Source organism: Acinonyx jubatus, chromosome B3 (genome assembly GCF_027475565.1).
Source record: "Acinonyx jubatus isolate Ajub_Pintada_27869175 chromosome B3, VMU_Ajub_asm_v1.0, whole genome shotgun sequence".
Classification (NCBI taxonomy): Eukaryota; Metazoa; Chordata; class Mammalia; order Carnivora; family Felidae; genus Acinonyx; species Acinonyx jubatus.
The window spans coordinates 5,084,879-5,110,153 of NC_069386.1; the positions used below are offsets into that span (position 1 = coordinate 5,084,879).

Sequence of the window (25,275 nt, forward strand, 5' to 3'; positions counted from 1 at the left end):
CACTGTCTGTTCCCTGTCTGCACGGCAGCCCCCCGACGCCCTGGTTCTCACAGGCGGCCCCTCGCTGCACCTTACACTCCAGGGCTGAATCCACGTCTGCCCAGGGCTGCCCCACAGCAACGCGCAAAACCCCTTCTTCAGTAGCGAGTCAATACATAACGTGTCCTATAAAATCACTTTTTTTGCAAAGATGATGACTTTGGCCGAGGGTGGGATGGCCACCTTCTAAACACCGTGAATATGCTTCCCCCCCCCCCCCCTTAGGGCTATCTTTCCCTGGCCCGCTGAAAGAAGAGAATCTGCTAAATGTTCCCAAGCCTCTGCCAAAACAGCTGTGGGAGGCCAAGGAGGTAAGCGACCGTCCTCAGCCGTGTGTGTTGTCCCCGGGTATTTGCACGCCCGATGTCGGTGTGAAGTCCTGCAGTAGGGAAAATAGGAGGAATTGAGAGAAAAGGAAGAGAGGGTGTCAGGGGACCGAGATGGACAACCGTTGGGGATGATGGTTTAAACGAAACTCAAAGTTGTGTTGGTGACCTGGTACAGTGATCTCCTGGCTTAACGGTTTTCCTGTGGATTTACTCATTCCGAAAAGCCTATCCGTCCTTCTCACCTCAGTCCTGTTCCTAAAAGCGCAGACACCCCGTTGCTGCTAGTCATGGGCACATTTTCTGTTTTATAGCCAAACCTCTTCCCTGTTACCAGCTTCGGCCCCCTTTCTTGAATCCAGGGTATTTGACCTGAGTTCTCAGGGGAGTCCGTGAACAAGTCCTCTGTTTTGTGATTTCTGTGAGCCTCTGAGTATTTGCATGCACAGCTGTGCTAGCTGACCTCCGCCGTGGCGCTCGCCGTAAACCTCACGGCGGAAGCAGGGCGTCCCCGGGTACTTGACTTGGCCTTTCTTCCCAGAGGGAGGCTGTGTTGCCTTTGAAAGAAACCAGTTTGTCTGTGAGGGCCACGAGCAAGACTCTGTTACCACTGCCTGTGCTGACTTAACTCTCCCACCTGTTCAGGGTCCCCTGGTCCAGTTTTAGTTTCTTCTGCCAAATGTATCAAAGTCATCGTTAGCATTAAGGGTGGGCTAAAAAGGGCTTTTTTTTTTTTTTTTTTTTTTTTTTTGGTAAAAGCAAGATGTATGTGATGTTTCACCTTTTTTTGGATGGAATTTAAAATTCACATACTTAAACATAGGAGAAGCATCCGCACTGTCTTTGTGGCTGTGGGAGGCACAGGCGGGTTTGGAGCCTTTTTTCAGAGGACACGCGTGGCTTCTCCAGCGGAGGGGTGGCGATACCCACTCTTCCCTGAGCCCCGGGGACTGCTCTCTCTGGAGAGCCGTCCTCACCATGGTTCTTGTGGCCATGCAGCACTCTGTAGATCGTTTCTGGGACAAGAGTGAGTCAACGATACATTCGGGTTTTTTTCCCCCAACATCTGTTTATCAAGCCCCTACTGCCAGGCATCCTAGCTGCCGGGATAGGTGCTACAATGAACAAATAAAAATCCCTGCCCCCTCTCCCCAAGCTTCTACTGTAGTTAAAATATGTATTTTTTCTGACATTAATTTCCTCCTTCTTCACCCTGTTTTGTTTTCTTTCTTCTTTTCTTGTGAGGCCAGTTGGAAAAGTAATGTTTATTTAAAAGCTCTCTAGAAAACATCGGGTTTTAAAAAAAAAAAATTATTTATTTTTGAGAGTGATAGAACATGACTCGGGGAGGGGGAGGGGCAGAGACAGAGGGAGACACAGACTCTGAAGCAGACTCCAGGGTCTGAGCTGTCAGCACAGAGCCCGACGCAGGGCTCGAACCCGCAGACCGCGAGATCATGACCTGAGCCGAAGTCGGACGCTTAAGCAACTGCACCACTCAGGTGCCCCAACATTGGCCTTTTTGAAGGAGATAATACTCCTCTAGAAGATAAATTAACAAGTCAAAAATCAAGAAACTTGGCTGTGGGGCGCCTGGGTGGCTCAGTGGGTTAAGCATCCGACTTTATCTCAGGTCATGATCTCACGGTGGTTTGGTTCGACTTTATCTCAGGTCATGATCTCACGGTGGTTTGGTTCGTGAGTTTGAGCCCCGCCTCGGGCTCTGTGCTGCCAGCTCGGAGCCTGGAGCCTGCTTCAGAGTCTGTGTCTCCCTCTCTCTCTGCCCCTCCCTCGCTCATGCTCTGTCTCTCAAAAATAAATAAACATTAAAAAAATTGTTCTTTTAAAAAAAAAGGAAGAAAGTTTACTCATGTTTTGCCTGCCCCCGGGCCGGGAAATGTCTAGTCAGAACAGAAACGTGTGCCGTGCGAGGATGCTCCCCAAAGCGCTGGCTCTCCTTGCACTGACTGGGGCCCCAGGACACTGACAAAGACTCTTTTAAAAAACTGGCATCTGACTTCGCAGTGCGTAAGCCCCAATTACTGTTGTCTCTCCCCAGATTCAGTCCCTGTCAGGGCGCCCTCGGTCCTGTGATGTTGGAAGCGGCAGGTAAGTGACGTCCTGCCCGTTCACAGCTCAGAGACTGTACCGTAGGTTCTCCCGGAAGGAGAGCCTCGTTGCTTTGTGACAAAACCCTGGGAAACTTCACTTACCACGTGTAAATGGGAAGTCCGCTGAATTTTTTTTTTTAGGAACAGCAGCTCCCTTTGGCACTCACGTTTCATTTGTTTAAAGTCATCAAGTTGCGTTATTGCAGTAACAAGTAAAACCAGATGCGCCCGAGAGTAACAGCTGAGCGTTGGTCAGTACCCGGCTCCGCTGTAGAAGCAGAAGCCGAAGGCCCGTGGCTTCGGGGACCGTGGCCAGGGAGGGCGACAGCGTCCGTCAGCCTGGGGGCTTCCTTGCGCAGAAGGCGATTGAGAGTGTGTCCCTGAGCACCCTTCGTGCCACTGAAATACACGATTACGAGTGATACGTTTCACGTGAGGTACATTTTACCACGATTTAAAAAACTAAGCGGAAGATGAACACATAGAAATTTGCAACTACGAAAAGAGTGTTTTTGAAACCACTGATTCGCTGGTGCGTTTAGGGGCGTACAGCTTTCCTCCCTAAAAGATTTGAGACAGCTCTCAAAAATAGGTATGGTACCAACATTAATGCAGGAAGTTCATGAGGAAATCGGGGCTGCGGACGAAAAGGGAGCTGGGAGGGATAATGAAGCCCCCACGTCAACAGGCGCCTCTCGAACTGGCCCGCGAGATGGGGTACAGGGTGCACACCGACGGAGCCCTGGGGACCCGAGGGGCAGGGTCCTCACAGGGCCCCCCCAGGGCTGTCCCACCGCTTCGAACCAAAATCAGCTGAGAAGCAGCGACTCTTTCCGGGTCTCGAAATAATGTGGTGTGAAAACGGGACCCTTGCATGATCTACCTGAGGACGAGCACACATTTCAGAGTCTGTGGACGGAGTTAATCGACCTCAGGCCGTCGTTGCGTGTTATTTCCCCAACAAAGCTTTCTATGTGTTTTTCACGGCAGTTCATTCAGGGAACTCCCTACGGAGTCCCCAGAGTGCGGACTTTATTTCTTTCTCCCCTTTTCTTTTTTGGCTAAACCTAAACTCGTGCAGTTAACAGTCCACTGAGCTGAGCTGAGGATTGACCTTCTCTTCAAAAAGTCAAAAAGCCTGGCAGGACACATACCTGGATGGAAGACCAGCACACCTGGGGTGCAGGACGTCCCCGCAGATAGGGGGCGATGTGGTTTTTATGGAAAGGGCTAAGATTTTCTTCAAGAACCAGTTTTGGCTCACCCCTCAGACAGCTGAGGGATCAAGACTCCAAAGGCCCGCGTTCCGGAACGAGGCTGCGAATTGTTGGCCGCCTCCCCTCCCCCCCCCACCAGAGCTTTAGAGCTGGCGTTTCGCAGATAAAGAGTGTTGTTTTCTTGCTCTTGTGTTAGAGGCGGGGTTCTGTTCAGTGACTCTTAGTCATTCAAGTATTTATTGGCCCCCTAATTGTAGGTGCTGGGGTAGAGCAGTGAACAAAGCACATCAAGTCCCTGCTTCTCAAGGAGCCGATGCTCTAGAGGAGACAGACGGGCAGGGACAGTTAGGCAGATAAATATGTCATGTGTTGGTAGGCGCCAGGAGGAAGAAGGCAAAGGCAGATCGGCAAGCCCCTTCTTGGCTGAGATGCTGTGTGACCCCTACCTGGGAGGAGCCGAAGGGGGACGTGTTCCAGGCGGAGGGGACAGCAAGTCAGAGACCCTGAGGCAGGCGTGTGTGCCTGGAGAATGCGGAGGCTGGCGTAGCTTGCGTGGGACTTGAAGTCAGAGTGGAATCATCAGAGGGTTTTGAACTAGGGATACTGTCACATGCCTCATATCAGATTCAGGAGAGAACTCGGGCCGGGAGTAAGTGTATTTGGAAAGTTACAGCTTGTATTTCTCTCAGCCAGAGAGAAACTGTTTTGAATGTCACCAATGACCTGCTTCACACTGGCCAGTGATTTTCCCCATCCCTGTTGCGAGCCGTGGGACCCTGCCTTCCGCCCTTCCTCCCACTGCAGTCCCTCCCCACCCACCCCCACCCCATGGGTCTCTCTTCTCTCAGCCCGGGAGCCCGACTGCTCTCAGGGTGATCAGCTCTGGGTTCCCAAGCTCCTTTTCCTAGACCTTGACCTTTAACCCTACGACCGGTGTCCTGCATCCAGCCCCCCGAAAGACAAGGTTTCCCATTCAGTTTCTCTACCACCAAAATTACCTTTCCTCCTCATCCGTCACATCGGACACCTTTCCTTCTTCCCCATTTCTTTCCAAGTCTCCACAGTTAACCCCCCTACCTGTACCCAGAAAGGGAGGCCACCCAGAAGGAACGCTCAGCTCCCCTCCTGCCTGATTCCCCTCACATTCTGTTTTCGTGGGATCAGAGCCGTAGGTGCCCCCTCCTGTTCAAGGTGATCACCTTACCCATGCCCTGGCCCTCATCCCCACTGGGCTCTCCGAGGCCTCTCCCTCCTGCTTGCCCTTCCCTCTCCTGAGTGTTTGGCCCTTCCCAGCCCTTCTACTAGGTTTTTCAGTCTACATTTCAATGTACTTACTAAGGAAGCTACACTGAAAAAGCCCTTCCTTAGCCCTGAGTTCCCTTTCCGTTCCTTCCATTCCTTCTCTCCCTCCCTCCCTCCCTCCCTCCCTCCCTCCCTTCCTTCCTTCCTTCCTTCCTTCCTTCCTTCCTTCCTTCTCATTTCCAGAATTCTTAGCCACACTTTTGGAAGAGTATTTACTGTTGAGTCTTCCTTACGGCCTGTCCATTCCTCAGCCTACTGTGGCCTGGCCTCTGCCGCCGCTGTTCCTCAGGAGACATCCCTAGTACACATCCTCTTGCACTGTGGGGACTCCGTGTCTAAGACAGAATTTGTTATCGTCCCCCGAGCACCTACCCTTACCCCAGTGTGCTCATGCACCCCAGTGTCCCTAGGCCGGCATCCCCGGCTGGAAAATCCGGAGTCCTTCTCCAGGACTGCTGCAGGTGTCTCCAGACTTCATCCATGTCCCTCCACTCCCACATGCTCTCCCTTTGTCACCTGGGACTACTCAGCAGCGGCCACCACTGACCTTGCTGCCCCCGGGCTCTGCTCCCTGTGCGTCCTCCCTCCCCCGTCTATTAGCCACACTGTCCTCAGAATGATTAGGTCTCCCCCTGCCCCCCACCGAGCCTTCCACTGGCTTCTTGTCTGTCTGAGCCTTGTGCGCTCTCTGCCTACCTATCCAGTCCCGCCTCCTATCGCCACCGCCTCTCCTGAACTTGACCTTCCTGCTGTACTTCCTGCGGTATCTAAATTCCTTGGGCACACCGTGTGGTTTCACGCTTCCCTGCTTTGCCCAGGCTGTGAACTCTGCCTGAAATGGTTTTCCCACCTAGATGCTCTGAATTCCTGGGCCTTCGAACTCAGCCCAGGAGCCCCCCGGGGAGTCCCCCCACCCCCCACCTGCTGGTCATCCCCTCCACACCTTATGCCACCAGACTCTGTCACTGCACTACCGAATTGTGTTATATGGCTGCTTTGTCTGAGTCTCTTGAGGCCCGAATGCCCGTGGCAGGCCCCTGGGAGGTGACGTGTTGGCATTGCCTTCCGCTGCTCCTGGCTAACGGCGCCTTCTTCCAGCTGTTCTCGTCCCCTTCAGCCCCACAGCTCTCCTCCTGGTCAGACCTGGCCCACACAGGAGCCTTCTTCTTCTTTTTTTTTTAATTTTTAATGTTTTCATTTATTTTTGAGACACAGAGAGACAGAGCATGAGCAGGGGAGGAGCAGAGAGGGAGGGTGACACGGAATCCGAAGCTCTAGGCTCCGAACTGTCAGCACAGAGCCCGATGCGGGGCTCGAACGCACGAACCGTGAGATCATGACCGGAGCCGAAGTCGGACGCTCGACCGACTGAGCCCCCCAGGTGCTCCCACACAGGAGCCTTCTAACAGGCTCTCCCTGCCTCAGCGTCTGCTCCCTCACGCCGTCCTCCACATTGTGACCACGGTGGCATCTCTGAGGCGGCATTCTCCAGCCTACGCTGGCCTCCCTACTTCTCACAGTCCCTGATCCGGACCCTTCAGAACAGCACATCCTCTCACCCCTTGTTCACTTCACTCCCCTCCTGCCTCATCTGCTACCCACCCCTTCCCGGCCTCTGCTCTCACTCCCTGGCCACGCCGCTTCCTTGAAGCGTGAGCACCCTGCCCTGTGTTCGGTGAAGGCTTCCTTCCCCCGCCCATCCTGACAGTGACAGCTCCCGCTTCTGTGTCCTCAGTGTCACGCGTCCCTAACGGTCCTCCCAACCCCTTATCGGCCCAGGCCCCACACGCTTCCTTCCACACTGTAGTCGCTTGCTTTACTGCCGGTCTGTCTCTCCCGCCTGCCTGTGAACCCCAAGCGCGGTGCCCCTCAGGCCTGGGCTGGGCAGCCCCTCCCGGAGCCCCACACTTTAGAGGCCCCACTCCCCTGGAGTCTGGCGTCCCAAGGGGCCCCTGGGGGACACACCGCCTGCCTGAGGGGCAGGGTGGGGGGATGTGGAGTGTGGCCGGGGCTTGGCCTGCAGGCTGGGATAGCCCCACGGGTGGCCCGCGGTGAGGAGCGGGCTGCGGTGGACGGAGGACGACACCCCCCGTGTGTCCCCGTGTGGAACTTCAAGGAACCGGGCGATTCTCAGCTTGGATCTGGCTTTCCAGACTATCAAGAAGGTGTCGTTTTCCGGGACAGTGTAAGAGTTCGTTCACTTGATTCATAACTTTTAGAAGTTTAGACGCACGGTCTGTGGGCCTCCATCTGAGCTCTGGCTCCAGGCCTGCAGACGTCAGGGGTGAGCCTGACGGCGAATCCGCTGGCTCGGCTCGTCCTCATACGGCCCGCCCTCAGCCCAGCGCCTGGCACGCGGTGCCTCCCCGCCCCCCCCCCCCCCCGGCACGTTACCAGCAGGTGAATGCCAGCATGTCTTTCTCACTTCAAAACTTACGAAGATTCTAACCGAAAAAAATATATCTTAGAAGGTAACCTGTTTGATGCCGACGTTCTTTTCGTTTGTTTGTTTTCTTGTCTTTTTTTTTTTTTTTTGGTGGGAAAGATACTTCTAAAATCTAGCAAAAAGAACTCCATAAATATAAAGCAGTGCCTCACATTTTGTATGGGGCTTTATAATTTTCAAAGAACTTTTGCACCCACAGTCCGATCTGCTCTCGGAAGATATTTCTGTAAAGTGGGCATAGGTGATGTCTTTAGTCTGAGTTAACAGGTAAGGCGGTTGCCCTTCAGAGAGGTTAAGCCAAGGATGCAAGTTCTCAGAACAAGGGAGAGTGAAAGCCCACGACGCCGGGCCTTGGGTGTCTGATACCCGCTGCCTTTATTCAACAAGCATGTTCTGTTCCCCAGCAGCCAAATGCACTTTAGAAAGTAATCTCTCTCTCTCTCTGTTTCTCTTCCTCTCTCTATTTTTTTTCCCCAGTGCTTTTCCACACAACGGCCAAAACATAGGCCTCTCCCCTTTCCTGGGGACCCTGAATACCGGGGGGTCGCTGCCAGACCTAACCAACCTCCACTATTCCGCGCCCCTGCCGGCCTCACTGGACACCAGTGACCACATCTTTGGTAGTATGAGTGTGGGGAACAGTGTGGGCAACCTGCCAGCCGCCATGACTCACCTGGGCATAAGAAGCTCTTCCGGTAAGTGCCGTCCACTCACTAAGGGCCGCACCCGTGTAGGTGCCCAAGTGGCTGAATCACAGGTGGCCCCCAGCCAGGCGGCCTATTAGTCGTTCAATGAGAATGACTGCATCCGACTTAGAGATAGTTACATATCGGTTCTGGTAGCTCTTGACCCCTGCCGACGTTTCCCTTTGGTGGTCTGTTTCTGCCGGGTCGGATGGGCTCTAGCACACTGGACTAAACCTTGTCCTCTATTGTCCTCACCAGTCCGGGTGTCCTGGGACTGGGAGAGTAGGATGGGAGAGTCCAGGAAAACAAGTCCTTTCCTTTCTGTGTTCACTGAACAATGTCTGTGGCTCTTAATCAACGTATGCTGGTGGTTTATAATTACGGCTCTCTTTCTAGAGCCCTCTAATTTCCCATGGGATTTCAAAAGAGAATACTTTGAATTTTATTTTATTTATTATTATTATTATTATATTTTAATGTTTATTTTTGAGAGTGAGAGCATGAGCTGGAAAGGGGCAGAGAGAGTGGGGAACAGAGAACTCAAGTGGCCTCTGCTGACAACAGAGAGCCCCACACGGGGCTTGAACTCATGAACCGTGAGATCATGACCTGAGCCAAAGTCGGACGCTCCACCCAGGTGGATGGACGCTGAGCCAAAGTCGGACGCTCCACCCAGGCTCAATCAGTCGATTGAGCCTCTGACTCCAGCTCAGGTCATGATCTCACAGTTCGTGAGTTCAAGCCCCACGTCGGGCTGTCTGCTGTCAGCGCAGAGCCCGCTTCAGATCCTCTGTCCCCCTCTCTCTGTGCCCCTCCCCTGCTTTCTGTCTGTCTCTCCCAAAATAAATAAATACGTTAAAAAAAAAAAAGGATAAAAAAAAACATTGCCATGATGAGACTTGGGTTACTGTACAAGTTTGAGGGCCCACAGCTCAGATCCTATGTTGGAACACAACTGAATTTACTTGAACCTCCACAGACGCTCTTGTCCATGCCTGAGGCAGGTATTGACCCCGTACTCCCAGTGGTGCGGTCCACCCCTCCCGCTGTAAGGGTTCCCAAGAACTGTGGTGTGGACCGTTCACCCTCTGGAAGGGCTCCCCAGTGACTGTGGTGTGGACCGTTCCCTCCGGAAGGGCTCCCCAGTGATGGTCCACCAGTGGGAAAGGGCTTGCTGGTTCACGCAGGTCAGAATTCACCACTCACAGGAGAGAAGTCCCCTTTAGCTTGGGCAGCTGGAAGCTTCTCTAATGCTCGTAGCAGTGCAGCCATTGTACCACAGAATTTTAGAGTTGATTTCAGAGATTACCTTTATTTACTTACTAAGATCATTTCATTATCCTGCTGGTCTACTTTCGTGTGCTTGCTGGATTCTGGAGGTACAAGGGCATCCAAGGTCACCTAAACAAAGCAGCATCAGCACTTAGCTCTGTGGGGTCTTGGGGCAGCCGGGGCAGCCCTTGGCACTCTGCTTCAGCTGCAAGTCCTGTGTTCACCACCATCCTCTGTGTTCCTCAAAAAAGTATTATTTTGTCCAGAACATTGTCAGACCCGATATCAAGTATTTATATAATTTCTAGGTACTCCTTAAAATGCATGTATACAAGGCTGTACGCATTTTTTTAAACGTCTTTGAGCTTTCCCTCTGAATGAGTGGATTTGTTTTTTAACCTCAGTTCACATCTTTAGCCCTGGTTCTTGAGCCAGCTGGATCTCTGGTCTTTCCATGGAGACTTGCACTGTGCAACAGCTATGTAGGGTTTATCAGAGACGTCTTCCCTATTTAAAAAATTTTTTCTATGTTTTTATTTTATTCTTGAGAGAGAGAGAGAGAGAGACAGAGTGTGAGCAGGGGAGAGGCAGAGAGAGAGGGAGACAGAATCTGAAGCAGGCTCCAGGCTCTAAGCTGTCAGCACAGAGCCCAACGTAGGGCTTGAACTCACAGACTGCGAGACCATGACTTGAGCCAAAGTCAGACGCCCAACCGACTGAGCCACCCAGGCGCCCCTTCCCTATTTTTTTTAAAGTTTATTTATTTTCAGAGAGAGCATGGGGGAGGGCCAGAGAGAGGGGGAGAGAGAGAATCCCAAGCAGGCTCCAAGCTGTCAGTGCAGAGCCCAGATACAGGGCTCGAACTCACGAGCCATGAGATCATGACCTGAGCTGAAACCAAGAGTCAGACACTTAACCAACTAAGCCACCCAGGTGCCTCTGTTAAAAAAAAAAAAAAAAAAAAAAAGCATTTTCCAGCAAAGAATGCTTTGTCATTGCTAAATTATAGTAACTTTCATCTAACACCGATTTTTTTTTTTTATGAACATAAAAGAACACACAGTTCTGCTCACCCCACCTGCCAATACCAGAATGATGGACTGAACTTTGAAACACGGCATTCCCATTTGAGATGCGTGGTGGCATTGTTAAGTCACGGAGCAAGAAAACTCTGTGCCAGGCCTGGCAGGACGCAGGACACGGTCCTGGCCTCATAGAACTTATGCCCCAGAAGCCTGTGCCGTGGAAATGCCTTTTCCCAAACTCTCTTGCTCGTGCTAAAATTCACTACCCTTCCCCCCAAATGACACGAAGAACCGGCGAAAACTTCATTTTCCTTGAATTGGAATAGACTGCCCTTAAAGATTTCCGGGGAGCCGGAAAAGCAAAGAGAAAGCAGGAGACACGGGAGGGGGTCCCTTCCTGTGATCCTCTGGGGTGTCCAGGGTATTGACAGGGTCCCCGCCAAGGCAGCGCCCCAGAGCCATGACTCTCAGTGAAGGGATGCTCTCGGAAGGCAGCGCAGAATCCGGGCAGGTGCCTGGGACAGTGCGTTCGGGGGCTCTAAACAGAACGTGTGCGCAGCCCTGGGGTCTTTTGGCCTGGTTGTGGCTGAGCACACACACCCCTGGCCTCTGTCCAGCCCGCCCAGCGGCCGTTTCCACGCTTCCCCGGGAGTACGACTCACTGTCACCCTGCGGCCACCAGCTCTCAGTCCGAGTGCATCCTTTCCCCACCACGGGCACGTCGGCCACCAGTGTGCTTAGGGGAGCCGCCAGGAGCTTCCCACGGGCAGAACCGGCATCGAATACGGAGAGTAGGAAATGAAGCTTTCTTTCACCTCAGGGACACGAAAGATTGTGGCAAGTGACGTGTGACTCTGTTGTCCCGTAGGCCTCCAGAGCTCTCGGAGCAACCCCTCCATCCAGGCCACGCTCAGCAAGACTGCACTTTCATCCTCCCCGAACAGCCACCCACAGACACCCGCGCCCAGCGCCTCTGCCCTTCACCCTTCCCTCCGGCTCTTTTCCCTCAGCAACCCGTCTCTCTCCACCACGGCCCTGAGCGGCCCCTCTCGGCGGCGGCAGCCCCCGGTCAGCCCCCTCACGCTGTCCCCCGGCCCCGAAGCGCATCAGGGTTTCAGCAGACAGCTGTCGGCCACCAGCCCACTGAACCCCTATCCCGCCGCCCAGGTGAGAACAGACTCTTGGCCCCGAACACTGAGGCACGCAGGGCCTGGAGTCGGCCCACCCTCCTGGGTGTAGACCCCCAGGTCTCAAATGCAGTCGGCCCTCTTGCACGTGCGGGAGAGAGCAGAGTGGGAATAGCTCGGCACTAATCACTCCCTAATGGCACATTTGTTGTGAGGATCACGGTTTCCAAACGCACAGATTGCAGGCACTAAGTCACAAAAGCTGGGGTTTGGGGAGAGAGCTGGGGTTTGGGCGTAGAGAACCCAATGTAGATGTGTCTAGGATGGGTAGGGGAGACCAGGTTGGGGTTTTTTTTGTTTTGTTTCGTTTTTTCTTTTTTTTTCTTTTTTTTTCTTTTCCTTTCTTTCTCTCTCTCTTTCTTTATTTTATTTTATTTTATTATTATTTTTAAAATTTACATCCAAGTTAGCATGTAGTGCAACAATGATTTCAAGAGTAGATTCCTTTGTGCCCCTTAACCATTTAGCCCATCCCCCCTCCCACAACCCCTCCAGTAATGCTCTGTTTGTTCTCCGTATTTATGAGTCTCTTCTGTTTTGTCCCCCTCCCTGTTTTTATATTATTTTTGTTTCCCCTCCCTTATGTTCATCTGTCTTGTCTCTTAAAGTCCTCGTATGGGTGAAGTCCTATGATATTTGTCTTTCTCTAATTTCACTTAGCGTAATACCCTCCAGTTCCATCCATACATATATATGTATATATATACATACACACACCACATCTTCTTTATCCATTCATCTATTGATGGACATTTGTGCTCTTTCCATACTTTGGCTATTGTTGATAGTGCTGCTATAAACATTGGGGTGTCTGTACCCCTTTGAAACAGCACACCTGTATCCCTTGGATAAATGCCTAGTAGTGCAATTGCTGGGTCGTAGGGTAGTTCTATTTTTAATTTTTTGCGGAACCTCCATACTGTTTTCCAGAGTGGCTGCACCAGCTTGCATTCCCACCAACAATGCAAAAGAGATCCTCTTTCTCCGCATCCTCGCCAACATCTGTTGTTGCCTGAGTTGTTCATGTGAGCCATTCTGACAGGTGTGAGGTGGTATCTCATTGTGGTTTTGATTTGTATTTCCCTGATGATGAGTCATGTGGAGCATTTTTTCATGTGTCGGTTGGCCATCTGGATGTCTTCTTTGGAGAAGTGTCTATTCTTGTCTTTTGCCCATTTCTTCACTGGATTATTTGTTTTTTGGGTGTTGAGTTTGATAAGTTCTTTGTAGATTTTGGATACTAACCCTTTATCTGATATGTCATTTGCAAATATCTTCTCCCATTCCGTCGGTTGCCTTTTAGTTTTGCTGATTGTTTCCTTTGCTGTGCAGAAGCTTTTTATTTTGATGAGGTCCCAGTAGTTCATTTTTGCTTTTGTTTCCCTGGCCTCCGGAGACGTGTTGAGTAAGAAGTTGCTGCGGCCAAGATCAAAGAGGTTTTTGCCTGCTTTCTCCTTGAGGATTTTGATGGCTTCCCGTCTTACGTTTAGGTTTTTCATCCATTTTGAGTTTATTTTGTGTCTGGTGTAAGAAAGTGGTCCAGGTTAGTTTTCTTCATGTCGCTGTCCGGTTTTCCCAGCACCACTTGCTGAAGAGACTGTCTTTATTCCGTTGGATATTCTTTCCTGCTTTGTCAAAGATTAGTTGGCCATACGTTTGTGGGTCCATTTCTGGGGTCTCTATTCTGTTCCACAGATCTGAGTGTCTTCTGTTTTGTTTTGTTTTTAATTTTTTTTAACATTTATTCTTTTTTTTTTTTTTTTTTTTTTTTTTTGAGAAAGACCGAACACGAGCAGGGGAGGGGCAGAGAGAGAGGGAGACACAGAATCTGAAGCAGGCTCCAGGCTCTGAGCTGTCAGCACAGAGCCCGACATGGGGCTCGAACTCACAAACCGTGAGATCATGACCTGAACAGCTGAAGCTGGATGCTTAACCAACTGAGCCACCCAGGCTCTCCCAGGTTGGGGTTTTAAAATTGGTATGAAAAATGACCAGTAACTGATGCTGTAGGTATTTTAAGCCACAGGGGAAAGCCAAAGAAGTCATTTAATACCTTCCTGGAGCTTTGATACTGGATCAGACCTCTTCCCTAATTACACCTACAGATTGGAGAATTGGTACTTTTATTGTTCATGAAGTAACAGGTATATAGTAAAGATGAGATGTCTGTAAAAGGCCCCAAATAAATCTGTCTAGAAGGAGGCGCATCTAGGGGCGCCTGGGTGGCTCAGTCAGTCGGGTGTCCGACTCCAGCTCAGGTCACGATCTCACTGTTCGTGATTTCAAGCCCCGTATTGGGCTCTGTGTGGACAGCTCGGAGCCTGGAGCCTGCTTCGGATTCTGTGTCTCCCTCTCTCTGCCCCTCCCCCACTCACAATCTGTCTCTCAAAAATGAATAAATGTTAAAAAAAAATTTAGAAAGAGGCACATTTTGAAGTCACAAGCCTGTTACGAGAGTTTAGATGCCAAAATGTCATATCTTGACTTGTTGACTTTGTTTGTATGTATGTATGTATGTATGTATGTATGTATGTATGTATTTTACTTTGTTTTTATTCTAAGCTCTCAGGGCAGTTCTTACCATAATCACCAATGACTATATTTTCAACCTATGGCTCACTCCCTGGATACATTGTGACATCATTTACTGCCCACCTCACCATAAATGAGTCATGTTGAGCAAGGAGGGGTTAACAGAACCAGTTACTACTCACTCTTACATGAGTCATCCCTTTGGGGAGAGGGAGAGAGGGTATTTCATAATTGTTTTTTTAATGGTTCTGTTTATGTTATTGGATTGCCTTTAATTTTCAAGATCATTTTATGGGATATAAAAAAATAACACTCTTACTCTCTTAACTACATTTTAAGGAGACTGTAGAGGAGAGAGCCTCCTGTTTTGGATGTTTTCCTTTGTGGTGTGCTTAATATTTTGATTTTTTAAAAATTAGCGTTATCCATGCACATGGTTTAAAAAGTCAGATAGTTCTAAAGGGCTAGTTGGGAAATAACAGTTGTCTTCTCCTCCCTGACTGACCACGTTTCTTACTCCCTAGAGATGGTTCCTTCCAACCACTGTAACTTTTTTTTCACGTTTATTTATTATTGAGAGACAGAGACAGAGCGTGAGCAGGGGAGGGGCAGAGAGAGAAGGAGACACAGAACCCCAAGCAGGCGCCAGGCTCCGAGCTGTCAGCACAGAGCCCAACGCGGGGCTCGAACCCACGAACCCACAAACCGTGAGATCATGACCTGAGCCCAAGTCGGATGCTTAACCAACTGAGCCACCCAGGCGCCCCTCCTTCCAACCTTTTTACCTGATGTCTTTGGTATAACCATGTTATTTCATGCTTGTTTCGTTCTGGACTTCTCGTGTTAGGTTCTATCTGATGACATTCTCCCATGGAGGATTAGGATATAGCTCTCTCCCCAAACCCCACGCACCCACACACGTATTTCCTACCCACCCTCCTCACACCCTGTGCTGTATTGTAATTTTGGTGAGAGCAATATTCGGTGTTTAGTGCTTTCACAGTTATAATAGAGCAGTCAAGGGGTGCCTGGGTGGCTCAGTCGGTTAAGCGTCCGACTTGGGCTCATGTCATGATCTCACGGTCTGTGAGTTTGAGCCTCGAGTCGGGCTCTGTGCTGACAGCTCAGAGCCTGAAGTCTGCTTCGGGTTCTGTGTCTCCCTCTTTCTCTGCCCCTCCCATGCTCATGCTCTGTCTCTCTGTGTCTCAAAAATAAATGAACACTAAAAAAAAAAAAAAAAAAAGAAAGAACAAAATGAACATTTTTTTCTTCACCCGGGAGTTAATAAATGTCTTACTTTTTTGTTAGTCTGGTTTTCTGTGTACGTGTTATTTATCCCATCCCGGCTCTTGGAGCCTGGCTAGACCTCCTGTCAGTACTTTGAAACACAAGCCCTCCAGTAGCTCCCCAAGAAGGAGCACATGTGGTGATGGCATGACTTAAATATGTCCTTAAACATGACAGGTAGAATACCCATCATTGAACACATAATTGGTTAGATGTAGGATTGAAATCTGAAATAATTTTCTCTTAACATTTTGAAGATACTAATTCATTGCCTTTTGGTTTCTAGAGTTGCAAGTGAGAAATCCAGTGCTATCCTGAGTCTTACCACTTGAAACGAAATCTCCTTTTTTTCCCGCCAGGGGCTTGTAGGATTTTCTTTTTGTCCCCCAGTGTTCTGAAACTTGACGATCATGTGGCTTCACATGAATCTGGATGTTTGGTGGGTTTCCTCAACCTGGAAGCTCTTATCATCCTTCATTTCTGGGAAGTCCTCCTTAATTATTTCTTGGATGATTTCCTCCCTTTGATTTCCCTGTTCTCTCTTTCTAGAACTCCTGTTGTGTGAATGTTGAGCCTCCCATCCTTTCCCTCTCATGCCCCTATTTTTCTCTCTCCTCCTCTTTTCACCCTGCTCTCTGGGAGAGCTGCTCAACTTTATCTGCCTGCTATTGTGCCAAGTTTTCATCTCTGCTCTCATACTTTTATGATCTCATTTTCCTTTAAGTTTATTTATTTATTTTAAGGGAGAGGGAGGGAGAAAAAAGTCCAAGGAGGGCTCTGCACTGTCAGTGCGGAGCCCGTCATGGGGCTCCAACTCACGAGCTGTGAGATCGTGACCTGAGCCGAAATCAGGAGCCAGACGCTTAACCGACTGAGCCCCCCGGGAGTCCCTGCTCTTGTACTTTGAAATTGCCAAGAATTCTTGTTTGTTCTCCGAACGTTCCTCTTTACAGCATCATACTCCTCCCGTGGACGCAATAACAGCTTTTCACCCCTCTGAGGTTTTCAGTGGTAATTTTGGTTCCAGTTTCTTTTATTTTTTTTGTGACGGAAATCCTCCAAGTTGCCTAAAAGTAGAGAATATAGTGTCCTGAACCTTTCTATACTCATCATCCAGCCTCAGCAATCATCAGTGTTTGTGTAATTCTGTTTCAGCCACATCCCTACTTTGAAAAAAATGTATGCAGAGATACCTATCACAAACATTTTGTCACGCGTGTTTAATAGATGAGGGTTTTTTTTTATAGCCTAAACGGTATAATGGTAATTTTGTTTTTCATGACTACTTCTTGCGGCACACATTCCTCCAAGTTTCTTTCCTTTGTATGTCTGCCTTAGTCTCTGATTTCCATTCAGATGGTTTCCTCACAGTCTTGTGGTCCTTGGCCCTCTGCTCATCTTTTTTTTTTTTTTTTTTAATATTTATTTTTGAGAGAGAGAGGGCAGAGGAGGGGCAGAGAGAGAAAGGGAGAGAGAGAATCCAAAACAGGCCCTGCGCTGTCAGCATAGGGTCTGACGTGGGGCTGGAACTCACAGACTATGAGATCGTGACCTGGGCTGAAGTCGGACACTTAACCGACTGAGCCAGCCAGGCGCCCCTCTGCTCCTCTTTAAGAACAGGACACGGAAATACTGATTGGAAGCCCTGTGTAGATGGGTGGGCTTGGTGAGTATGGTCTTCACTGTAGACTGATCTAGCTTGGCCATTTACGTGGGGGATCCCTGGTGTCGTGTAAGTGTCACGATGTTCTCTCGGGCTGGCCAGATCCCCAGAGGACGCTGGCATACGCCCAGCATCCCGTCTTCCGAGACCCAAGCTGGGGAAGAAAGGGGGAAGCCTCAAGATGCAGTAGTGAGCTCTCTTGAACCCTGTGTTTTCAGTAGAGCGCCTCACCTCCTGGGCTCTGCTGTGCCTTGTGGTCCCTCAGCCGGGTTCTCTCCAGAGCGCTGTCCACCGCCCTCCCCCCCCCCCCCCCCAGTCTCCCCACAGGCCAGGGCTAAGCCCACCCTTGCCTTGCACAAACTGAGGGGATCCTTCTGGATCTTCACCCCTGCTTCCTGTTGTCCCCCAGCCTGCCACAGGGACCCTGTGATGGAAATCCGGCTGCCTCTTGGTTGGTCCCCACTGCCTCTGGTCTTTCTCAGCTCTGCTAAGCCAGTGCCTGTGCGTCCATCCGCTTTTCGTTCTCCAAATTTTGCTGCCACTTTCTTCCCTCCCGTTTTCTTCGTCCCTGTGTTGTTTATTATTCTGGTGTTATTTCTTTTTAAAGTGTTAATTCATTACTGTTTCCTGTTGTTCAGTGTTGTTCTAGTGTTTTTAGTCGAGTTTGAGGAGGCAGCAGAGATAAGTTATTTTTTTTTCCCCAACTTAAACCAGAAGTTATGGCTTTAAAAAAACAAACATGATTTTCACTGAGGATGCTGGTTAAATTAGCAGGTGTTTGGTTCTGTTTTGTCTTTTTTTTTTTTTTTTTAAGACACGAGAAATTGTCATTGAATGGGAACTGTTTTGTGGGGAAGTGAGACTTAAGGTCACTTTGAAGGAGCAGAAGTGGGAGCCTAGCACAGAGGGCCCAGGGGAAGAAGTTGGGCTTTTCTCTCGCTTTGACGGCTCCTAATCTGAAAGGATTTACCACTAGAACTGCCAACCAAAGCTAATTAGTGGCTTTGTTTTACAGATGGTGTCCTCGGATCGAAGCCCGCTCTCCTTCCTGCCCACAGACGCTCAAACCCAGGTGTCCCCGCCGCCCCCTTACCCTACCCCCCAGGATCTCCCCCAGCCCCTCCTGCAGCAGCCCCATGCCCAGGAGCTCCCCGCTCAGCAGCCGCAGGTGGCCTCATCCCTGCCTCCTTCTGGCTTCCAGCTCCTCTCTGCCCAGGTGGGTCCTGAACACCGGTCGGGAGGGAACACTTAGTTTACCCCGAGTTCCAAGCTAAACGTTCCCTTCCTTATTCCAATAAGGGTTCACCTGTGACCAACTTCTTCCCGGATGTGAGCTTTGACCAGCAGTCCGTGAGGCCAGGCCCGGCCTTTCCTCAACAGGTGAGTGATCACCCAGGCGTGCCTCTTCCTTCGACCAGGAACCGCACTGTTGAGCCTGTTCAGGGTGTAGACTGAGCTAGCTCGGCCATTTCCCTGGGGAGTCTCTGGCATCCTGGATTAGGTGCTCCACTGCCCTGGGTTCGGGTGTGTTCAGTGGCCGAGGGGACCTGGAATCTCCCCTAGCCCTCAGGTGCTGGTGCCGGCTGCCTTGTTTAGTGGCCGGCCTCTGCAGAAGCGGGTAGGAGACGTCTGGTGACGGTCTAGGCACAGACTTGTAGCATGGCTTATGGCAGAAGGGACCACCACAGTCCACTGATCTATCCTGCTGAGGAGACTGAGACACAGGAGGGTCTCAGGTGGGACCAAAAAGATCTTTTCTTTTCTTTTTTTTTTTCTTTTTTAAATTTAAAAGAAAGTTTATTTACATATTTTTGAGAGAGAGCATGAGTGGGGGAGGGGCAGAGAGAAAGAGAGGGAGACAGAGGATCCCCAGCAGGCTCCATGCTCTCAGGGCAGAGTCCACTGAGGGGCTCGAACCCACGAGTTGTGAAATCATGACCTGATATGAAACCAAGAGTTGGAGGCTTAACTGACTGAGCCACCCAGGTTCCCCTCTTCTTTTTTTTCTGTAAGGACTTTTTTTAAATGTTTATTTATTACTGAGAGAGAGACAAAGCATCAGCATGGGAGGGGCAGAGAGAGGGGGAGACACAGAATCCGAAGCGGGCTCCAGGCTCTGAGCTGTTAGCACGGAGCCCGGCGCAGGGCTCGAACTCACAAACTGCAAGATTGTGACCTGAGCTGAAGTCGGATGCTTAACTGACTGAGCCACCCAGGCACCCCTTCTTTTTTTTTTTTTTTTAAATATCTGTTTATTTTTGAGAGAGGGGGGAAGGTACATACATGCGTATGCAAGTGGGGGAAGGTGCAGAGAAAGAGGGAGAGAGAGAATCCCAAGCAGGCTCCATGCTGTCAGCACAGAGCCCGATGTGGAGTTTGATCCCATGAACCATAAGATCGTGACCTGAGCCAAAATCAAGAGTCAGACGCTCAACCGACTGAGCCACCCAGGAGCCCCCCCTAAGATATTTTCATTCAACCACTTCCTTTTGCTTTTTAGGTTCTCCCTAACGGTCACTTAAAATATATCTAGATTTTATAGTGTTAAGTGTGGATTGGGCTTAGGATGGGTTAAGAAGAGAAGGGTTTGAGCATTTTACAGATCTTTTTTTTTTTTTTTAAGATTTTTACAATGTTTTTTATTTGAGAGAGAGAGCGTGAGCACGTGCGAGTAGGGGGGCGGCAGAAAGAGGAAGAGAGAGAATCCCAAGCAGGCTCCCTGCTGTCAGCGCAGAGCCCGGCAAAGACAAAGACATGGGCTCCATCCCAACAAACCGTGAGATCATGATCTGAGCGCAAACCTGGAGTCGGATGCTTCACTGGCAGAGCCATCCAGGCGCCCCTACGGGTCTTAATAACAATGACAACAGTAAAATAAATAAATAACAGATGTTTCCCGAGTGGGCCATGGTAAAGACTCATGGCATAAACCAGTAGTCCCTACCTTCTCATTTTCTGAAGAAGCCGGTTTAGTTTATGAGTCAGAGAGTCTCCCTGAAAAATGATAGGAATGCATACTTTTGAAAGATTTTTAAAAAATAGTTTGGAATATGCACTTCTGGAAAGGCACCAGAGACAGTGTCCAGTTCTGACCAGTCGTCACCGAGGCTTTCTCATGGAGAGGGCCCTGCCCAGGGTTCCTTCACCTGAGAAGGAAAGGATATCACCTCCTCATTTTTCTAGAAACCAAAGGGGGAAAGAGTCCATTGGTCACATCACTTCCTTGGTGACACCTGGAACCTTTGAAGGGCTCCCACGGACGGTGTGTCCAAAGGCCTTGCTGTGGCTGGGGGGAGAAGGTGTGAGACCAGAGCTGCGGCAGAGGCCATGACTGTTGATGTCTCCTAATGGCTTAGTGGGCCCGGCCGTGTGTGAACGGGGACGAGCCATCCACACTGTGGGCCTCAGGGACCCGCTCCTCCACCCAAGCACCTGCTTGCCTGAGAGGAATATTCTGTGTGGGATCCTAGAGAGAAGGGACCCTAAAACGGTCTTGCTCTGGGAGCACTTTGCATTATTCTCTCCTTGGAAGCAGAGGTCATTCCTTACAGTGTAACCTTGGATGCTTCCAGGTGCCCCTGGTGGAACGAGGTCCGCGAGAACAGGACGCGTTTCACTTGAGACCAAACCTGTATTCCAACTGCGGGAATTTCCCAAACACCATCCTGACAGGTGAGCGTGGGCCAGCCCTCAGCCTCCTTACCGTGTTCGTTTCGTTGTGCCTTCACACACACCGTCGTAAGATAGGATACACGACATCAGATGAGGCCAAAAATTAAGGTCTCCGGCACAGCGTTGCCTTTTTGAAATGCAGGTGCCCGGCCCCAGAGACGGCGAGCCAGTGGGGAAAGGGCCTGGTGCTCCAAGCCTTTTCCGAACTAGTTAGTTTGAAGTTCAAAGGGAGAAAAGCCTGCAAAAATGGGAGGGTCGTGGAACTGACAGAAAAGCGCGTAGATTCTAGAGCCGCCTGGACGCCTGGGAGTGGGTGGGACACAGGCAGTCACTGTCACGGTGGGGAGGACGACAGGGACGGCCTCTGAGGGGATATCCTCCGTTGTGTGTGCCTCTTAACCCGCCCTGTTTTCCCCCTTGCTGCTCCCTCCAGAAGACTCGAGTACCAGCCTGTTCAAAGACCTCAGCAGCGCGCTGGCGGGCATGCCCGAGGCCAGCCTGCACACGGACACTCCATTTCCTCTGGAAGAAGAGCTCCAGATCGAACCCCTGAGCCTGGACGGACTCAACATGCTAAGTGACTCCAGCATGGGCCTGCTCGACCCCTCTGTTGAAGAGACGTTTCGGGCTGACCGACTGTGAACAGAACAGACCAGGACCAGAATTCTTTTCTGAAGGCGCCGAAATAGGACGGCACGGAATGGAGCCAGCTACCCCCCCTGCCCACCGGGCTGGAGTCATCTCGGGCCTCTGACACGGCAGGAGCCAACGCCATGACTCCTGGCTTTGCGACGAGGTCCCGTCTCCTACGCCGTGGCTTATTCTAGACCAGAGAGCCATGCACGGCCTCACCGGCCTGCGGCGAGGGTTATGCTCTGCAGGCCGGCTGACCTGACCGGGAGCCTCCCAACGACTCGGTCATCACCGTGCCCGGTGCGTCTTTTTCTCGGCCCTCTAGTCGGTCCATGTGTACAAGCAGAAAAGAACCCTGTGATGGGGGCGGCAGTCACCTGGTGCTGTGCCCAGAACCACTGATGTCAGTCAACACTGAAGATCGGGCCCGGAGCGGAGGCGGTTGGGGGCCACGGGCCTCCGGGAGCTGGCTCAGCCACGAGCAACGGTACCACAGCACCGCGAGGCCGCCTCCGCCCTCGCGCTTCCGGCCGGGCACCCGCCAGCTGGTGGCGGGCGGTCCCGGGGCACGGCAGACGGCCGTGATCTCGGAGATGCCTTAATTCCAATATGAAGAATTCTTCCCACGATTTCACGCACAGACCCGAGTTTCGCAAACTGAATGCTCATTTGTCTTCTCCAAGTATGTAATCTCCTTTCTGCTGCTTTGGGACACCTCTTCCTGTGGACGAGGGGGGAAAGGGAGGACTATTTTATTCAGTCACTGAAAACAAACAAAAGTCCCCTGGTAACGGATGAGCCCGAAAAGAGGAAAGTGCTTCCTCTTGACGGCTGGGGCGGAAAGCATGGAGGGCAAGACACACGATGTCTTCCAGATGAGCTCCAGACAGGTGCCGGCCTCCCCCTCTGCAGTCGGCTGGGAGGGGGTGGCGGGAGGTCTGAGCAGCAAGGTGGGGGGTGGGGGGGTTTCTCTGTGCCATGGGAGTGTGAATGTAACCCCGCTAGGCTGATAGGCTGTAAGCTCCCGAGTGCAGGGACCGTGCCTTATTCGTTATCAGACCCCTAGTTCCCAACAAGTGCCAGCACTCAGTAGGCGCTCATAACTGTGCATTGAATGCATGAACGGACGAACGGAGGAATGAATGAATCTGCCTCACTACGAGGCAGTCTAATCTTTTGCGTACCCCCATTCCCTGCCAAACCTCAAGGCTTTAGCTTTTTTTTTTGGAACACTTGTGCGTGTTCAGCATGCACTTTAATATGCTTTTAACACTAGGTGACCAAATTCACGATGAGACAGGGCACCCCGATCTCCTCGAGGGTGTGCACCACAGCAGGTAGGTGGAAGCTGTCTTCTGAGCGCCACCGGAACGGCACCGAGCAAACTGGGGCCTCCCAGGCACTGGGACCCCGGGGATCCCGGCCAGGCCCCGACCTCCAAAGATCTTTTTCCTTTCAGATCCGTGTTGTGCTCTAAATTGCTTTCAAAAAAGACCATCATTCTTTGAGATCGAAGAAACAGTCTGCAGTAAAAGGAAGGCCTAAATCATGAAGCTATCATTTGTCATTAGTACTTTAGCATAAAGTAGTGTTAGCGGATTTCCACCACCTGCCGGCCTTCTGACCTAACCCCTGGCCACACGCCTGACGGGTGGGTTTGAAGAGCACCTCTGGGGATGGGCCTGGGCAACGGGGCAGAATGTGGGCATGGCAGGAGGGGCCGGGGAGGAGAGGAGCACTGAAGGAAAGCCGGAAGACGCTGGAACTTATGCCGGGACAGCCACGGCCTTTTCCAGAGACACCGGCAGAGTCGCTGAAGGTTGCTGGACCGCCCCCACCCACAGCAGCAAGACCGCCCTGTGCCCCACGACGAGAGGAGTCCGTAATGGGATCCTGGGCTGTTAACCTCTGCAGACCTCTTTCCATTTCTGTCTCCAGAGGGATCACGTCACCTGCAGTCTTACAAATAACCCTGATGGCACAGCTGCCTCTGTGGGGCCCGAGTCCCCCGCTTCACGTTAGCCCCAAATCTCTGCCGTTGAATTAGGAAATCCACCCAAGATCCTTGCCTGAGCTCCAAGCCCCATTCCCAGTTAAAACTTTCATACTGAGGATCTCGGGAGGGGGTGACTCTTTGTTAAAGCACAAGCCTTTTCCCTGTGATGCTACGCCATTCCCCAGCATGCGGAAGAAGCCGGCTCCGTGCTGCCTGCCCGTGCCACAGGCCCCGGGAAATCTGACCTGGCCTCTCAGACGGGGATCAGGGATCGCTGCCCCTGTTAGGAGTTTGGTTTTGTTTTTTTTTTTAGGTACCAGCATAACCCACTCTTTGCACAGTGCCTTACCCGTGGGGCTGGGGGCCCAGCCCTCTGTCTGCACAGCAGTCCTGCCTGTATAGTGTGATGCCTGGGACCCGCGTGGTGCAGACCCGCCGTCCCTAGGGCATTCTCCCTGGGACTGGTGCAGAGGCTCCCAGGAAAAGTGACTTGTCTGGGGGAGTGTAATGACGACAATGAGGTTTAGCACTGAATTAAATTTGTCCTTAGGTCCAGCAGCCCATTCTTTTCCCGTGAAAAGGTGTTGGGCATTATACAACCCACTTTGCTTAGCCAGTGTCAAGGACACCCGCGGACGGGTGTCCCTCCGACCTCCAGCGCGTAAGCCTACGCTCATCGCTGCCTTTGCAACAAACCAGGCGAGGCCCTCGGCATCCGAAGTGGCTGCATACATCAGAATAAACTATCTTCCAATATTTAGTCTTGTTACAAGAAACCGATGGCTGTACTATTCTCATTTATTAGCAGTTAAACAATATAGAACTAAAAACCTATCTGTGTTCCATTTTTTTCCTCATTTCCATACAGTTGTGGTTTTTAGGACACACGGTGTTAGAAACATTTTTTGATCACGTCAAAACCACCATAAATTCTCCTTTGTCCCATCTCACTTCTCCTGTGTGCCGGCCCACGTGCGCATTCGAAGACCTTTCCAGCTCTGACTCCCGTCGGCTCTGTCATGCACAGAGGGTTCCGTTGCTTGGCGAAGGAGCCCTCACAGCAACTAATCAGACTTTCTGCCAGTGTCCTAACTCCCAGGTCCCTTGTTAAACAATATTTAAAGATTGGAATTTGTATAAAGTAGCTTCCAAGTTTTATAATACGTCGTTTTACATCTTTCGTAATTAAAAGCAGCACAATAAGGTTGTACCTGCGCTTGGTGTTTTCCTTCAGCCTCGGACGACGTGAACTTGGGGAAGCGCCGCCTTCGCAGCTAGGCCTGTCGCTGGGCTTCCGGGTCCTTGGCTCGGCGGGTCCTGCGTGGGCCCCGCTTGTCGTGTGTTCCTAACACGCGCTCTTGCCCCTGTGCCCGGGAGAGTGGGGCCTGAAATTGGGCACGTGGTTCCTCTGAAGCCGTGGGTACCAAGGGCAGAGGGTGGCCTGGCAGCGCCCCTTCCAGACCCCTGCTCCGGCCCTCACCTAAGACCCCTCCCCTTTGGAGGTTCAGGCCACTGATGCTCCTTCCCCCCGTGTTCTGCTGTCATATTCTGCCCCCACCCCCAGCACTCCCCTCCTCGCCAAGAGCTTGGGCTCTGTTTTCTGCCCAGCCCTGTCCCCTCCACTTTCCAGCAGGTTTCCAGGCCAATTCACCCCCATGCCCTCTACCCCAGCCATGCCTCCTTCAGACCCATCTCCTCAGCCACGTCCAGGGCTTGTCACAAAGGTGACTCTGCCGAAGGCTTACTCAGAAATCCCGTCTTTGGCCCAACTTTCTGGGCCACCATGTCTGCTCTGGTCCACACACACCCTGTCCTTGGACCCCACTGAGAATTCTCTCCCTTGACCCTTCTTTCGGCCTCGCGGGCCTCTCCTGGCTTTCC

General features: G+C 51.3%; 1 protein-coding gene across 3 annotated transcripts in view; it reads left to right on the plus strand.

The window, feature by feature from the left end:
* CRTC3 (CREB regulated transcription coactivator 3) overlaps positions 1-25,275 on the plus strand; it is a 152,639-nt gene that overhangs the window by 72,984 nt on the left and 54,380 nt on the right. For 2 of the 3 annotated variants that reach the window (XR_008298944.1, XR_008298945.1), the window contains exons 8-15: positions 265-350; positions 2,425-2,474; positions 7,919-8,136; positions 11,293-11,591; positions 18,109-18,309; positions 18,393-18,473; positions 20,666-20,765; positions 21,199-22,080. Coding sequence is in view for 1 of the 3 variants with exons in the window: in XM_053223519.1 (XP_053079494.1) it covers positions 265-350; positions 2,425-2,474; positions 7,919-8,136; positions 11,293-11,591; positions 18,109-18,309; positions 18,393-18,473; positions 20,666-20,765; positions 21,199-21,407 (1,244 nt within the window). In the remaining 2 variants the exon portion in view is untranslated. Of the gene's footprint in view, positions 1-264; positions 351-2,424; positions 2,475-7,918; positions 8,137-11,292; positions 11,592-18,108; positions 18,310-18,392; positions 18,474-20,665; positions 20,766-21,198; positions 24,605-25,275 lie in introns of those variants that run through there. The other variant, XM_053223519.1, reaches the window with a different exon arrangement.